At 34.8% G+C, this 16,774-nt stretch overlaps 1 protein-coding gene across 1 annotated transcript in view; it reads left to right on the top strand.

Moving 5' to 3' along the window:
• LOC138323234 (TATA-binding protein-associated factor 172-like) overlaps positions 1–12,330 on the top strand; it is a 37,853-nt gene extending 25,523 nt beyond the window's left edge. The window contains exons 28-40 of the mRNA XM_069267665.1: positions 1,604–1,741; positions 2,304–2,455; positions 3,051–3,128; positions 3,285–3,348; positions 3,596–3,803; positions 5,600–5,730; positions 6,020–6,145; positions 6,741–6,889; positions 7,521–7,679; positions 8,017–8,094; positions 8,278–8,407; positions 8,700–8,791; positions 9,389–12,330. Coding sequence (XP_069123766.1) covers positions 1,604–1,741; positions 2,304–2,455; positions 3,051–3,128; positions 3,285–3,348; positions 3,596–3,803; positions 5,600–5,730; positions 6,020–6,145; positions 6,741–6,889; positions 7,521–7,679; positions 8,017–8,094; positions 8,278–8,407; positions 8,700–8,791; positions 9,389–9,662 — 1,779 coding nt within the window. The 3' untranslated portion in view covers positions 9,663–12,330. The remainder of the gene's footprint in view (positions 1–1,603; positions 1,742–2,303; positions 2,456–3,050; positions 3,129–3,284; positions 3,349–3,595; positions 3,804–5,599; positions 5,731–6,019; positions 6,146–6,740; positions 6,890–7,520; positions 7,680–8,016; positions 8,095–8,277; positions 8,408–8,699; positions 8,792–9,388) is intronic.
• Positions 12,331–16,774: the final 4,444 nt, after the last annotated feature.

The following is a 16,774-nucleotide window of genomic DNA, read 5'->3' as shown; positions in this document are numbered from 1 at the left end:
TCTCCCTGATATTGTGGATAGATGTATATACAGTGTTACTCCTGTCTGTCTCATCCTATACCCATGCCACAGCTTTATATTCCATTTTAATTTCATATTTAGTCAAGGATATTTATGTCTTGCATATATTTCAAGTACCAATCAATTTGTCATTTTTACTGCAAATGAAATCAAAGATTTACTGTAAACAATCTTTCTTTCGCAGCTACTTAATTTCGTGATTTTCATATGAAAACATTTTCGTGGATTTAAAATTGAATGAAGATACCTTTGAATTTAATGGTGCAAAGATTGAGAAAGATATTAATTTGCAGAGATAAACTTAAGTGAATTTACCTTGATCAGGAAAATAAATCACATGCGAAAGAAAGTTGATTTACAGTATTACAAAAAATAAAAAGGAAATAGAACATTGTTAGAATTCTTTTCTAAACAATTACTCAGCTTGCTTTTTTTATGCAAATGTTTGTACCCCTAAAGATTCTGTAGCTTTTTTTATGCAAATGTTTGTACCCCTAAAGATTCTGTAGATTAAGTAAAGTCATCACTTTGGATCTTTGAACCCCAAAGGTTCTGTAGATTAAGTAAAGTCATCACTTTGGACCTTTGAACCCTAGAAGTTCTGTAGATTGAATAAGTCATCACTTTGAATCTTTGAATCCCAGAGGTTCTGTAGATTAAGTAAAGTCATCACTTTTGGTCTTTGAACCCTAAAGATTCTGTAGATTGAATAAAGTCATCACTTTGGACCTTTGAACCCTAAAGATTCTGTAGATAAAGTAAAGTCATCACTTTGGACCTTTGAACCCTAAAGATTCTGTAGATTGAATAAGTCATCACTTTGGACCTTTGAACCCCAGAGGTTCTGTAGATTGAATAAAGTCATCACTTTGGACCTTTGAACCCCAGAAGTTCTGTAGATTGAATAAAGTCATCACTTTGAATCTTTGTGCCCCAGAAGTTCTATAATTGAGAATTCTGTAGATTGAGTAAAATCACCACTTTGAATCTTTAAACCTCAGAGGTTCTGTAGATTGAGTAAAGTCATCACTTTGAATCTTTGTACCCCAGAAGTTCTGTAGATTGAATAAGTCATTACTTTGAATATTTTAACCAAAGAGGTTCTGTAGATTGAGTAAAGTCATCACTTTGAATCTTTGTACCCCAGAAGTTCTGTAGATTGAATAAGTCATTACTTTGAATATTTTAACCAAAGAGGTTCTATAGATTGAGTAAAGTCATCACTTTGAATCTTTGTACCCCAGAGGTTCTGTAGATTGAGTAAAGTCATCACTTTGAATCTTTGTACCCCAGAGGTTCTGTAGATTGAGTAAAGTCATCACTTTGAATCTTTGTACCCCAGAGGTTCTGTAGATTGAGTAAAGTCATTACTTTGAATATTTTAACCAAAGAGGTTCTGTAGATTGAGTAAAGTCATCACTTTGAATATTTTAACCAAAGAGGTTCTGTAGATTGAGTAAAGTCATCACTTTGAATCTTTGTACCCCAGAGGTTCTGTAGATTGAGTAAAGTCATCACTTTGAATCTTTGTACCCCAGAGGTTCTGTAGATTGAGTAAAGTCATCACTTTGAATCTTTGAAGGATGGTGTTAACTGGCTGGCCTTCCTCAACAAATACTCTCTCCATGGCATTCTGTGTGACGACATGGGACTGGGGAAGACACTTCAGTCGATCTGTATTTTAGCCAGTGACCATTTCCTTCGTGATCAGAAATACAAGGTATGTACCAAAAGTTTTTTCCAGGTTATGTTATCAGAGAAGTCTGTTTTTAAATCAGCTTATTTTACGGTAACAGTTCTGCATCTGCTGCAACAAAATTGAATTACGTTTAAATTGTTCAATTATACAATGAGTTTTAGGGGCATTATATTGGCCAAAGACAATGCTTGGTTATAGATCTTCTAAGTTTGATGAAGTGTTCAACACAGGAATCTGATTAGTCAGGAGGACATAGTCTTTGACTCTTGCATATTACCGAGTTATCTCCCTTGCTGGTAGGTCTCTATTGTGACTTCTTTTCATTATTTTGTGAGCGAAACTCGTTTCATTTTCTCTGCAAAGTGTAACGTTATGCTCATTCACACTTGATGTCAAAACTGATACCTACAGGCAAGGCAGACAACTTTTTAATATGCAAATACATAGATTAGTGGGTCTGAATCATGAAAGTTCTGACTATGGATAGTACAGTTCTGTCATTTTACAGAAAAACAGAATCTGTGATGGTGCCCTATTACTTGCTATTATAATAGTGCATTTTGTGTTTAACATTATTTTACAGAAAAACAAGATCCCTGATTGTGCCCCTTTACCTTCCATAGTGATTTGTCCACCTACTTTGATAGGCCACTGGGTGTATGAAGTTCAGAAGTTTCTGGACCAGCAATATTTGAATCCTCTCATGTATGCAGGCCCTCCCAGTGAACGAGTCAGGTCAGTAGAAACATGATGTCCATCCCCCCACCTAGTCACAGAGCTATACTCAGGTGGTCAATGTCAGTAGGAGGATTGTAAGTTATTATGATATTAAGAAGAATTCAGGAAAAAAAGAAAAAAAAAGAAGAATTCAGTAAAACATAACCTTTTATACATAGTTTTATTTTATCACTTTACCCACCTGGCTATGAAGTGCTAATTCATGATGTACAGTGCTAAATTTGTAAATAGGTATTTCCATTATTAAACCACCATTATAAATCATTATTTGCAGTTTTTCACATTTGTGCTAACATTTTATTTACAGTGTCTGATGATGCTATTACTTTCAGACTGATAATCTCTCTCATTATAAGACTTCTGTACACCTTTCAAATCAAGCATGCATACCTGACTTGAAAATATCTTTAATATCTGTAATTGTCATGCAGTATTGAAGATATATTATTAAAGTATACATGTAATTATGGGTTGATTACCCAAAGTATAACATTCACTGTAGCATCCGTCTGATGCATTCATTTTATTGTAAACGCTATTTGGTATTTCAAGTGCTCAATGTGATCATGTTTGTGACATTTTTGTATGACAGACTTCAGAAACGAGTGAAGAAACACAACTTGATTGTAGCCTCCTATGATGTTGTCCGCAATGACGTTGACTTTTTCAGGTAGGTGGTGTTGCTTTCACTTTTAGTTGTTAGTTGCAATTGAGAGTATGCTAACCAAACCTAGATAAAGATTTTTTACTTTCTTAGCACCAATGTATATAACTGTATGTACAGTCTGTGGTATAAGTAAGTGGACTATCTTTGTTGTTTTTTCAGTACCATCAACTGGAATTACTGTATCCTAGACGAAGGTCACATCATTAAAAATGGGAAAACAAAGGTGAGAAATAGTAAGAGTTTGTAAGAATTTTTCCTACAAACCAAGTTTTTTTTAACTATATTGTTATTATTTAGGTACATAATTATATGACATATAAAACATATAAATGTACCACATATACAAATGTATATGTATGTGCTGACATATTTGTGATGTTGATCTACTTTCAATGTAACAATGTTCAATGTTCAAGGTTACTATCAGTACTGTTGATCAAAGTGATATATATTGAACTCCTCTTTATTAGTTATCTAAGGCGGTAAAGCAGCTCAACTGTAACCATCGTCTGGTTCTGACTGGAACTCCTATCCAGAATAATGTCCTTGACCTCTGGTCACTCTTCGACTTCCTGATGCCAGGATTCCTCGGGACAGAAAAACAGTTCCAGGCCAGGTACGGCAAACCAATCCTCCAGAGTCGTGACGCTAAAAGTACCTCGAAGGAACAGGAAGCTGGTGAGTTGTGAGATTTAATACAGAACTAATCTAATGGCTTCGCAAGATTTAATACAGAACTAATCTAATGGCTTCGCAAGATTTAATACAGAACTAATCTAATGGCTTCACAAGATTTAATATACAGAACTAATCTAATGGCTTCACAAGATTTAATACAGAACTAATCTAATGGCTTCACAAGATTTAATACAGAACTAAATTAATGGCTTCACAAGATTTAATACAGAACTAATCTAATGGCTTCACAAGATTTAATACAGAACTAATCTAATGGCTTCACGAGATTTAATATAGAACTAATCTAATGGCTTCACAAGATTTAATACAGAACTAATCTAATGGCTTCACGAGATTTAATACAGAACTAATCTAATGGCTTCACGAGATTTAATACAGAACTAATCTAATGGCTTCACGAGATTTAATATAGAACTAATCTAATGGCTTCACGAGATTTAATATAGAACTAATCTAATGGCTTCGCGAGATTTAATACAGAACTAATCTAATGGCTTCACGAGATTTAATATAGAACTAATCTGATGGCTTCACAAGATTTAATATAGAACTAATCTAATGGCTTCACAAGATTTAATACAGAACTAATCTAATGGGTTCACAAGATTTAATACAGAACTAATCTAATGGCTTCACAAGATTTAATACAGAACTAATCTAATGGCTTCACGAGATTTAATACAGAACTAATCTAATGGCTTCACGAGATTTAATATAGAACTAATCTAATGGCTTCACAAGATTTAATATAGAACTAATCTAATGGCTTCATGAGATTTAATACAGATTTAATCTAATGGCTTCACGAGATTTAATACAGAACCAATCTTATGGCTTCACAAGATTTAATATAGAACTAATCTAATGGCTTCACGAGATTTAATATAGAACTAATCTAATGGCTTCACGAGATTTAATACAGAACTAATCTAATGGCTTCACGAGATTTAATATAGAACTAATCTAATGGCTTCACGAGATTTAATATAGAACTAATCTAATGGCTTCACGAGATTTAATACAGAACTAATCTAATGGCTTCACGAGATTTAATATAGAACTAATCTGATGGCTTCACGAGATTTAATATAGAACTAATCTAATGGCTTCACAAGATTTAATATAGAACTAATCTTATGGCTTCACGAGATTTAATATAGAACTAATCTAATGGCTTCATGAGATTTAATACAGAACTAATCTAATGGCTTCACGAGATTTAATACAGAACCAATCTAATGGCTACTTTATATGTGATAGTAAAATTTGTTCGTTAATCTAGCTGTCCGATGTTTAGAACAAGAATTATGTAAAATTTTGCTTTGTAAGAATCATTTTGAAATTCATTTTGAAAACTTTCTGCTGGATTTGTTAGTATACTGCATTGTAATTTGAACTTTGTTATGAGTAACAACTGCTGTACATGAATACGATTGCCAATAAATGATGGTTTGTATACTGTCAAGGGGAGATAATTTAACCATTAATGTATATGGGTTATATCCTTTTACTGAAAATCCCTCAAGTTTAGAGAGAGAGAAATGGAGACTAATTAGAACAAGATAGACGTGTGTTCACAGTTGTGGTTTCTCTGAAACCAAGATGTAACTATATTAAGTTTCCAATAACAACTTCTTAATCACACAACACAGCTTTTCATGCTTATAGGTTTTACATATAAAGCACCATATTACCAACTTATTCAAAGTATGACTCTGATTTACTGATCAGAAATCCTGTGTATTGATAAAGTCCTGGTCCATTGTATGTTATAGGAGCCTTAGCCATGGAGTCTCTGCATCGTCAGGTTCTACCGTTTATCCTCCGGAGATTGAAGGAGGATGTCCTACAGGACCTGCCTCCTAAAATTATACAGGACTACTACTGTGATCTCAGCAGCTTACAGGTAGGTGGTGTACACTCAGATGGACGGGTAAACACACCTAAATGGTCAGTTATCTGTGTGAGGATTATAATCTATCCACTAAACTCTGACAAATAAACTTACAATAAATTATTATTAGACAAGTTGTCAGCATCATTTAACTTAAAATAGTTAACAAATTAAACCATTTAAAAAAAATACTTCTGTCTAACCAACATTATTAGATTTCTGCTTGAAACACCTGTTTGAGGTGGCAATTATGGATGTGGATGCAATTCAGCAAAATGACCTTGTCAATGCTTCTCTACAGGTGGAACTGTATGAAGACTTTGCTAAGTCCCAGGCTAAGAAGGGAGTAGAGGACATGGTGACCTCTCTCAAGGTCGAGTCTCCAGAGAAGAAAGTTCCCAGTCGTGGCAGCACACATGTATTCCAGGTATGGTCAGTGGAGAACAGACGTTGTCCATAGTAGTACATGTTGGAAAATTAGGACATAACCGAGTTGAACTTCATAACTCAATCCAGTATGACTGGAAGACCATGTTTAATTTGAATTATTTTGTTATTTTCTTAAATAAAATTTACATGTAACACAAATATTGTAAACCAATTTTCTTTCAGGGCTACTAACTTTAGTGATTTATATCTGAAAGCAGTTTACCTTAGAAATTAATTGTGTAAGATTTGTAGAAGATATTAATTCATTGAAATAAACTTCCGCAAATTTATCTTGATCATGAAATTCACGAAATTAATCATATATAAATTGCATGCGAAAGAAAGTTGGTTAACAGTAAATCATATACAAGTTTGACTGAATTTAAAAATCCAACTTAGAACAAGTTGTTTCCCTTTGATTATATCTTTTATCCTGGCTGGTAGTAAAATGGACAAAGGAGGATTGAGGGTATACAATGTTGTACAATCTTGATCAAGTGGTTGTACAATGTACAAATTATTCTAATTCTCACCCTGTCAAATCTTTATTAACTGTATAAATTGTAAGTTATGTTATAAATAATGTTCTCCAGGCGTTGCAGTACCTCCGTAAAGTGTGTAACCACCCTTCACTTGTACTGGTGCCTACTCACCCGAAGTATGAACAGATAACGTCACAACTCAAAAAACAGAATTCTAACCTCAGGGATATACAGCATGCTCCAAAGCTCAATGCTCTCAGGTAAGACTTTATTAACAGGATTCTTTGTTAAATTTACTCAGGTAATTATAAATCAAAATAAATTTACTCAGGTAATTATAAATCAAAATAAATTTACTCAGGTAATTATAAATCAAAATAAATTTACTCGGGTAATTATAAATCAAAATAAATTTACTCGGGTAATTGAAAATCAAAATAAAAGTTCATTCAGTGAAGTTTCAACTCATTGAAGAATTGAATTCACTAGTAGTTCTTTCAGGTATTAAATTAATGACTTAACTATGAGTTATTCAGGAAGGTGTTGTCTCATTTATCAATATGGTTAATTCAGGTAAGTATTGGCTCACCTGAGGGTTCATTCAGCTTAATTAGTGATTAGATAGATCACTTATTCTGACATTAGCAGGTGTAACTGTAACTAACTGAATGTTTGTTAAAAAAAGAAAGAACCAATATATACCTGTTAGGCTTTGTTCTCTCAAGATTTATGTGCAGTATTTAGATGTATGTTTTGTTACCTGGTATATAAATGTATATTTGTAGATAGGGTGAGTTGGGGTGTAAGTGTAACTGTTGAGAATCTAGCCCTTGTAAGTGCTTGTTTGGTTTTGTCCCTAATTAACATATTGCCGGAATATCTATTTTACAGACAACTACTTATGGATTGTGGAATTGGAGTTGACCAGTCCATGCCTGCCTCTGGTCAACAACAAGTGACCAGTAACATGCCAGTGGTCAATCAACATAGAGTGCTGCTCTTCTGCCAACTCAAGGGCATGCTGGACATAGTGGAGAAAGACCTTCTCAAGTATGTTGTTACAGGCTCTATGCTTTAATTTGTGAAAGGATTGGGAAGTAGTTAAAATTCTATGACTGGAGGGAGTGAATCACTGATTTGGTAATGTTCCTTATGCTGAGATTTCAAGTAATTTAATAAGTGTTGAGGACTGATTGGGAGGAAGCCGGCTACTTCTACAGATGAAAGTACACTCCTCAAGATAAAACTGTCCCACTATCAGTTATCAGTACTAGTTTACAATCAGTTTTACAATTATGTCTTGTTTGTAGTTGACTTCCAAAACATTTCCCTACAATACTGTAATAAGACATGTTAAACCTGACATATTGTGTGTTTTCTTTTTCAGAACACACATGCCAGGAGTCACCTACCTGCGACTGGATGGAAGCATTCCAGCAGGATCACGGCATAATATTGTCAACAGGTAAGGCCTATACTAGTATTCATATTCATACACTATTTGAAATAATTTTATCATGGCCTGTTGTTTGCTATCTTCTATTAAGTCGCCAAATGTAAAATTAAACTGAAAATAATTGAAAGTCTTGAAAGGATTACACCAACCTCCCCTGATCATTTGACTATTTGGCTTTTATGTGTGTTGTAGATTCAACAATGACCCATCTATAGACCTTCTCCTGTTGACCACACATGTTGGTGGTCTTGGCCTTAATCTGACAGGTGCAGACACTGTGATATTTGTGGAGCATGACTGGAATCCAATGAAAGACTTACAGGTAGGAAAGCCAAGATATATATTGAAGAACATGGAAATAACCAAAGTTCACTGAGAAAAAATCAGTGCCCTGTCATGTTCTGTTAAACGTGTGGAGGATATTTGTGTTTGTCTGTTTTCTGGCCTACATTATTAAGTTTAGGGGCAAAATATGAAGACTTTTGAACCCCTTTCCAGAGGAACATTAGCCACATGTTAACTAGCTTAAGTGCTGTTGAATACTTTCAAAGCAGGTAGCTCTGACTAATTTTGTAATTTTAGATGATTCTATTTACAATCATTTGAATCCACAGGCGATGGACAGGGCACACAGGATTGGACAGAAGAAGGTGGTCAATGTTTATCGTCTGGTGACAAGAGGAACACTGGAGGAAAAGATCATGGGGTAAGAATGATAAGATATTTCATCTACCTAGGAAATGTCAAGCTATGACAATCTTATCTACTACGATGCTCTGTGATACACTCCAATACAAGATCTAACAACCCCATGTTTGAGGTCTACTTAGCATGACACCTGGCCTAGAATTGGAACATTTTGAGACATTTCCAGACATTTAACCTCACAGAAGATTTCATATGTGACATGCTGATTGGCTAACCATAGGGGTCATGTTGAGGTGACCCCAAACAGGGAGTTGATAGAGCTTGTATTGGAGCATAACATAGAGCATCGTAGTGGAGTGGAATTGCAGGTCTAATTTTCATTAGATTGAAGCTACGAGGGGATTTCTTAGGGTTTCTTTTAGCTGAAGGGATTCTGTCAAGATTTTATCAAAGTGACCATGCACTTTAAATACTTCTTGTGATAGGTGGTGGCATGGTAACACAGTTACATTTTACCCTTGATAAGCAATTTTTTTAATTATGAGTTAATGACTGTATAGGCAACAAATCGATAATAATGGCAATACAATTATCATTCTGGTTGTATATAGACTATCTAAACATTTTCTTATTCACTTCCTCTATATTGACACAGATTGCAGAAATTTAAAATGACCATTGCCAACACTGTGATCAGCCAAGAGAATTCCAGTCTTCAGACCATGGGCACAGACCAGTTGTTAGACCTATTTTCATTGGATGATGAGAAGAAGGGTCAAAGTTCAGCAGGTTCTAACCAATCAGAATCTGGTTCTTCCAAGAAGGAAACTGTTTCCTCCATGTTAGAGAACCTTGGTGACCTCTGGGACGAGGACCAGTATGACTCAGAGTATGACATGAAAAATTTTCTGAACTCCTTAGCCACGTGAAAATGGCTAATATGTTTTTGTTTTCTGTCACAAACGCACAAACCATTGTTTAGCCACTGATAAGAGACTATCTTTGGATCAGGTGTATGTCGTAGTATGTTTGTCCAAGAGACCAGTATAGAGATTAATTTCAGAATTTGTTTTGAGTGTTATAGAGAAACTTTGGTTTAAAGAAAGCAATGATTGCCAAATATTAGAGTATTCAAGCTGAAGATATTTTAACGTGTTGAAGAATGGTTTTATCAGTTATCTTTCATGTTCTTTTTACCTTCATTGCCAAAAACAAGGGATTTCACATTACTATGGGCCAGGCTGTTGACCATTTCTGGTAGAGGCCTTGGTAATATAACTGAACGAAGTGATTGCATAAAAACATTCTTCTAGTGCTGCATATATTCACAATATTTTTGAGTGCTATTCACAGTATTTAAGTGCTATTGACAAATCATTACTCATCTTCAAATTTAATGTATAATTGATACTTCACTCTAATTAATTTTCATCAACTTCACAATCATCGAACAAATTTGAAATCCATTGTTAATTTTCCTTCTATTGTTCAGTGTTCAAACATTGAAGGTAAACAATTTACAATGACCGTAGTAAGTTCTATTATCAAAGTATCACAATGACTAGTAGGATTTATTATCAAAATATCATGTCTGTAGTAAGTTCTATTATCAAAATATCAAAGTGTCTTTAGTATTAGATGTAAAGTTCTATTATCAAAGTATCACAATGACTAGTTAGTTCTATTGTCTAAGTATCACAATAACTAGTAAGTTCTATTGTCAAAGTGGTCATATTTCATTAGTTCTTTAGAGTGACTTCCTTCAAGCTTCTAGTCTTTTAATGATACAAACATCAAATGTTGCATTATTAGTATGAAATAGGTGGAAATAAATCTTACTCATTAATCATTTGAATTAAAACTATGATTTGATGAAGATTGTAGTAGCTAGGTAAGTTATTGTAATATAGCTGTAGGCTCATGGGCATCACGACAAATTCTTGTTGTTTCACTTGTATATCAGTTCCTTGAATCATTTACTAGATAGCCAACCAGCTCCAGACTCCTTCTTTATATCTAGTGCTATAATATACTAAAAACAAACTTCTGCTGCTGGACGAAATTGCACGATTTTCATTTCAAAACATTTTTGCAGAGATTAAATTTTTCTGATTAAAAATTGAATGGAACTACTTTTCAATTTGATTATGCAAGAATTGTGAAAGATATCGTTTACGCATAGATAAACTTTCAGGAAAATAAATCATACACAAAAGGAAGTTGGTTTATGGTAATTACTGTTTGTCCTTATTCGAATTTGTTTCCTGAGATCTTGAATGAAAATTTCCTCATCAGTTACATCCATTCACACATTCGATGACCTGTTCTAGGTGGTTATTGTTTTCTTCATATAAGTGCAACTTTTAATCTTTATAATGATATAATTCAAAGGTCAAATCATTCATTAAATATCTTGGCAAACCAGACAAGCTTGAATTTTAGATTTAGGAAATGTCAGTGAGATTAGTGAGTGTATGTGAAGATTGTATATCCATGTAAAAGTAAAAGGCTGAAAGGCGAGACAGAGACAGTGTCACTTGTATATCTTAGGACGTGTACTCAATTGTATGGCATTTACTCAATGTATTGTGTGTGTACTCAAATACATGGCATTTACTCAATGTATCAGGAGTGTGTACTCAATTGTGAGACTTGTAGTTGTGTGTTTAAGACGTAACATATAGAAAAACATGGTATTTGTATAACAAATGGTCTTGAGAGATCATTGATAGTGTGATCATCGCTATTGAGAGAATGATGATCATGTGATCATTGATATTGAGAGAATAATGATCATGTGATCCTTGATATTTAGATAATGGTGGTCATGTGATCATTGATATTTAGATAATGATGGTCATGTGATCATTGATATTTAGATAATTATGATCTTGTGATCATTGATATTTAGATAATTATGATCATGTGATCATTGCTATTGAGAGAATGATGATCGTGTTATCCTTGATATTGAGAGAATGGTGATCGTGTTATCCTTGATATTGAGAGAATGATGATCATGTGATCATTGATATTGCAAGAATGATGATCATGTTATCCTTGATATTGAGAGAATGGTGATCGTGTTATCCTTGATATTGAGAGAATGATGATCATGTGATCATTGATATTGCAAGAATGATGATCGTGTTATCCTTGATATTGAGAGAAAGATGATCATGTGACCATTGATATTGAGAGAATGATGATCATGTGACCATTGATATTGAGAGGACATCACCATAGGAACTAGGATATGCATCGTGTAGATCATGTGACCTTGATATATTGAATGAATGTTGATCATGTGACCTTTTATAGTACAAGAATGGTGATCATATGACCTTTGACACAGAACATCCTGTGAACTTTGATATAGAGCAAATGTTAATGATGTGAGGTGTAGGAAGATTGGTGTTCTAGAATGTACCTGTGTATGAAGGATGTAGTCTTGATTTGTTGTTTATAGTTTGTTTATTATGAATGTATGAATAATAACTCCTTTATATTAATCAATGAAAGAGTCTGTTTACCTAACCATGCCAAGACAACAGATCAAATATCTTTTGTTGTCAATAAACTTGTTTTGTTTACCGATATCAGGTTCAGATTATCATTGGGACATTGTGCACACAGGCTTGCTATGTCATATGTAGACAATAATTTGATTCATTAGAATAAGGGCAACATCCAGTTTGTGTTAATTCTTTAAATGACATTTTAATTAGTCAGAGGCACGAGCCAGTATACAGTACAAATGCTCATTAATTTCAGGTTCAACATAACCTACATTCAAACATAACCTACAGATCATAGTCTGATATAATCACAACCTCCGTTCTATGTTCTATAGCACACCATTGATCTCTATAGGAACATCCATTGATCTCTATAGGAACTTGATTATGCTATTGATCTTTCATAGGAAACAACCATTGATCTCTATAGGAACAACCATTGATCTCTATAGGCACATCCATTGATCTCTATAGGCACATCCATTGATCTCTATAGGAACAACCATTGATCTCTATAGGCACAACCATTGATCTCTATAGGCACATCCATTGATCTCTATAGGCACAACCATTGATCTCTATAGACACAACCATTGATCTCTATAGGAACAACCATTGATCTCTATAGGAACAACCATTGATCTCTATAGGCACAACCATTGATCTCTATAGGAACAACCATTGATCTCTATAGGAACAACCATTGATCTCTATAGACACAACCATTGATCTCTATAGACACAACCATTGATCTCTATAGACACAACCATTGATCTCTATAGGCACAACCATTGATCTCTATAGACACAACCATTGATCTCTATAGGCACAACCATTGATCTCTATAGGAACAACCATTGATCTCTATAGACACAACCATTGATCTCTATAGGAACAACCATTGATCTCTATAGGAACAACCATTGATCTCTATAGACACAACCATTGATCTCTATAGGAACAACCATTGATCTCTATAGGCACAACCATTGATCTCTATAGACACAACCATTGATCTCTATAGGAACAACCATTGATCTCTATAGGAACAACCATTGATCTCTATAGGCACAACCATTGATCTCTATAGGAACAACCATTGATCTCTATAGGAACAACCATTGATCTCTATAGACACAACCATTGATCTCTATAGACACAACCATTGATCTCTATAGGCACAACCATTGATCTCTATAGGCACAACCATTGATCTCTATAGGCACAACCATTGATCTCTATAAGAACAACCATTGATCTCTATAGGCACAACCATTGATCTCTATAGGCACAACCATTGATCTCTATAGACACAACCATTGATCTCTATAGGAACAACCATTGATCTCTATAGGCACAACCATTGATCTCTATAGGCACAACCATTGATCTCTATAGGAACAACCATTGATCTCTATAGGACACAACCATTGATCTCCATAGGCACATCCATTGCATCAATATGAACAACATTGTCATATGGCACAACCATTGATCTTAAGACACAACCATTGATCACCATAGGCACATCCATTGACATCATATAGACACAACCATTGATTGCTATAGACACAACCATTGATCTCTATAGGAACAACCATTGATCTCTATAGGCACAACCATTGATCTCTATAGGCACAACCATTGATCTCTATAGGAACAACCATTGATCTCTATAGACACAACCATTGATCTCTATAGACACAACCATTGATCTCTATAGACACAACCATTGATCTCTATAGGAACAACCATTGATCTCTATAAGCACAACCATTGACATCCATAGACACAACCATTGACATCCATAGGCACAACCATTGACATCCCATAGGAACAACCATTGATCTCTATAGACACAACCATTGATCTCCATAGGAACAACCATTGATCTCTATAGGCACAACCATTGATCTCTATAGGCACAACCATTGATCTCTATAGGCACAACCATTGATCTCTATAGGAACAACCATTGATCTCCATAGGAACAACCATTGATCTCTATAGACACAACTATTGATCCGTATAGGCACAACCATTGATATCTATAAGCACAACCATTGACATCCATAGACACAACCATTGACATCCATAGACACAACCATTGACATCCATAGGCACAACCATTGACATCCATAGGTTCAATCATTGATCTCCATATGAACAACCATTGATCTCTATAGGCACAACCATTGATCTCTATAGACACAACCATTGATCTCTATAGACACAACCATTGATCTCCATAGGAACAACCATTGATCTCTATTGGAACAACCATTGATCTCTATAGACACAACCATTGATCTCTATAGACACAACCATTGATCTCTATAGGAACAACCATTGATCTCTATAGGAACAACCATTGATCTCTATAAGCACAACCATTGATCTCTATAGACACAACCATTGATCTCTATAGGAACAACCATTGATATCTATAGACACAACCATTGCAGAATTAATATCAAAGCTCGAATTCATCTTGGTAATGTCAACTTTCAGGGCATTAAAGCAAAAGAGTTGGAAGTCCGTGTAAGATTATGCTTACAATAAGATCAGCATTGAAAGAAACTCACACGTACTCAAGACATTGTGCGTCGTACGGAGAGATTCAGACCGTCCTAGCAAACAACTGTTCATAATGTACTGCCTTTCTCAGTAACAGGTATGCTTTTGCCTGTCTGACCAACTCTACCGTTACCACTTATGGAGAATAGGGAAATGTTGGTGATTATAGAAAATGTGCTCTGACTCCCATCGGTGACCGACGATGTCATATGCATTGTTCAATAAGAAAAGGAAAGACTATTTCCCAAAATCTAGTCAATCTGATTAAAACCAGCTTCTTGTTACTACACGTACTGTACGTGCTATTCTACGTGCTTTAATATTGAAATTCAGAATGTCCAAGAAAACAACTGTTCTTCCCTGTAACAGATATACTTTTGCCTTCCTGACCATCTACTCTACCGTTACCACTAATGAAAAATAGAGAAATGTTGGTGATGATAGACAAATGTGTTTTGGCATCTATAAAAAAAAGAGGAAAGATTATTTCCCAATTTAGTCGCCTTTTACAATCATGTACAATTCTAACACCCTATCTGCAGGCCCGTTTGTAAGAACGTTAACCCTTTATTGAATGCAAATAATGCAAAGATATTTGAAGTGTAATTATAAAGATAAAAGATTGGAATCGGTGCGCTTATAGTTACATATTGTTATGATACAGTATACCTGTGGACAATTAATTTGTCTTAGTGGTCGGCTCTCGAGTTTTGTTGTTTCCATATTTAACTGCTGTTATATAACTATAACTCGTCTGTCATTACCATTTCTAATGTCCATTCGCTTTGACCATTTCTAGAGTTACAACGGTGATAGAACTTGTAAGTATACTGATGAGCGTCATATCTCTACAGATTCCTTAATGTTGCTACCTATATGTGACTTCCGTACACTTTTGTTCACTTTACAAAAGACACTTGTTTTGTCTACTTTACACAAGAAAAAAGTCATGTACATACTTGTTTTGTCTACTTTACACAAGAAAAAAGTCATGTACATGTAGTTCCGACCTCCTCGCGACATTTTAGTTGACCGAACAGTAGAACGAATATACGTACCCGGCCTACTATACCTTTCGGCCGGGTACGAATTGGTCCTTATGTGTCGTACGTGAGCACTGCCTCCGAAAATCACTCGGGCACAGTTTTCTAAACTTTTTTGTAGGTTTCAAATTATTGTATGCGTATACATACATTTACATATTATTTTTGTCCAAACAAACATAACTACCATTCTTAATACCTACCGTACCGCTCACAAGATGTCAAATTCACAATTTGTGGACTTGCCGTATAAATTCCCTTCAGAAAGACCTTCATATGTATTATGTAAAAAAAATTTCCTCTAGGAGAATTTGATATTTTATGTGGTTCAGTTTTATTGCCTAGTAGGTCAGCGATATCAAACAAGTACGATAAAATGCAAACAAACGTTTTATAATGGTTTGCGTAATCATTACTTTGCTCCATTAGCAGTAATAGGCACCAATTGTAGCTCTTAAGACGACACAATTTTCTGTCTAAAAGTCTTTTGAGCTACAATATTGCAGCTAACCGAACAGCACTCCTTAACGTATTCACTAAAATCCCCAAACTTATCCATTCTGATTAATAGAATGGGTCACAATGAGAAAGTTGGTATTTCCATTACTTAAAACAGGCTGTCATTTAGCGTGTGCACCTGGCCTCTTTATGCCTTTGCTTTTCATCATTTTCTACATGTGATCACTACTGATGTAAATTACATTGTGTTAGTAAATTTTTATCCTTAGACATCATCTGTATAAAATCCTTTCCCGGTTTGTATTATACAGTTACATATTCCTATTTTGACTGGGACTTTAGCAAGTCTATCTACTAAACAAACGTTGAACAGACCCAGACTTGGTTTGTTTACATCCTAGTTTCGCTTTGCGTTGCAACAACAATATGATTCAGAAACCGTAA

This window comes from Argopecten irradians, chromosome 5 (genome assembly GCF_041381155.1).
Source record: "Argopecten irradians isolate NY chromosome 5, Ai_NY, whole genome shotgun sequence".
In the NCBI taxonomy this organism is placed as follows: Eukaryota; Metazoa; Mollusca; class Bivalvia; order Pectinida; family Pectinidae; genus Argopecten; species Argopecten irradians.
This window is presented reverse-complemented; position numbering and strand designations above follow the sequence as displayed.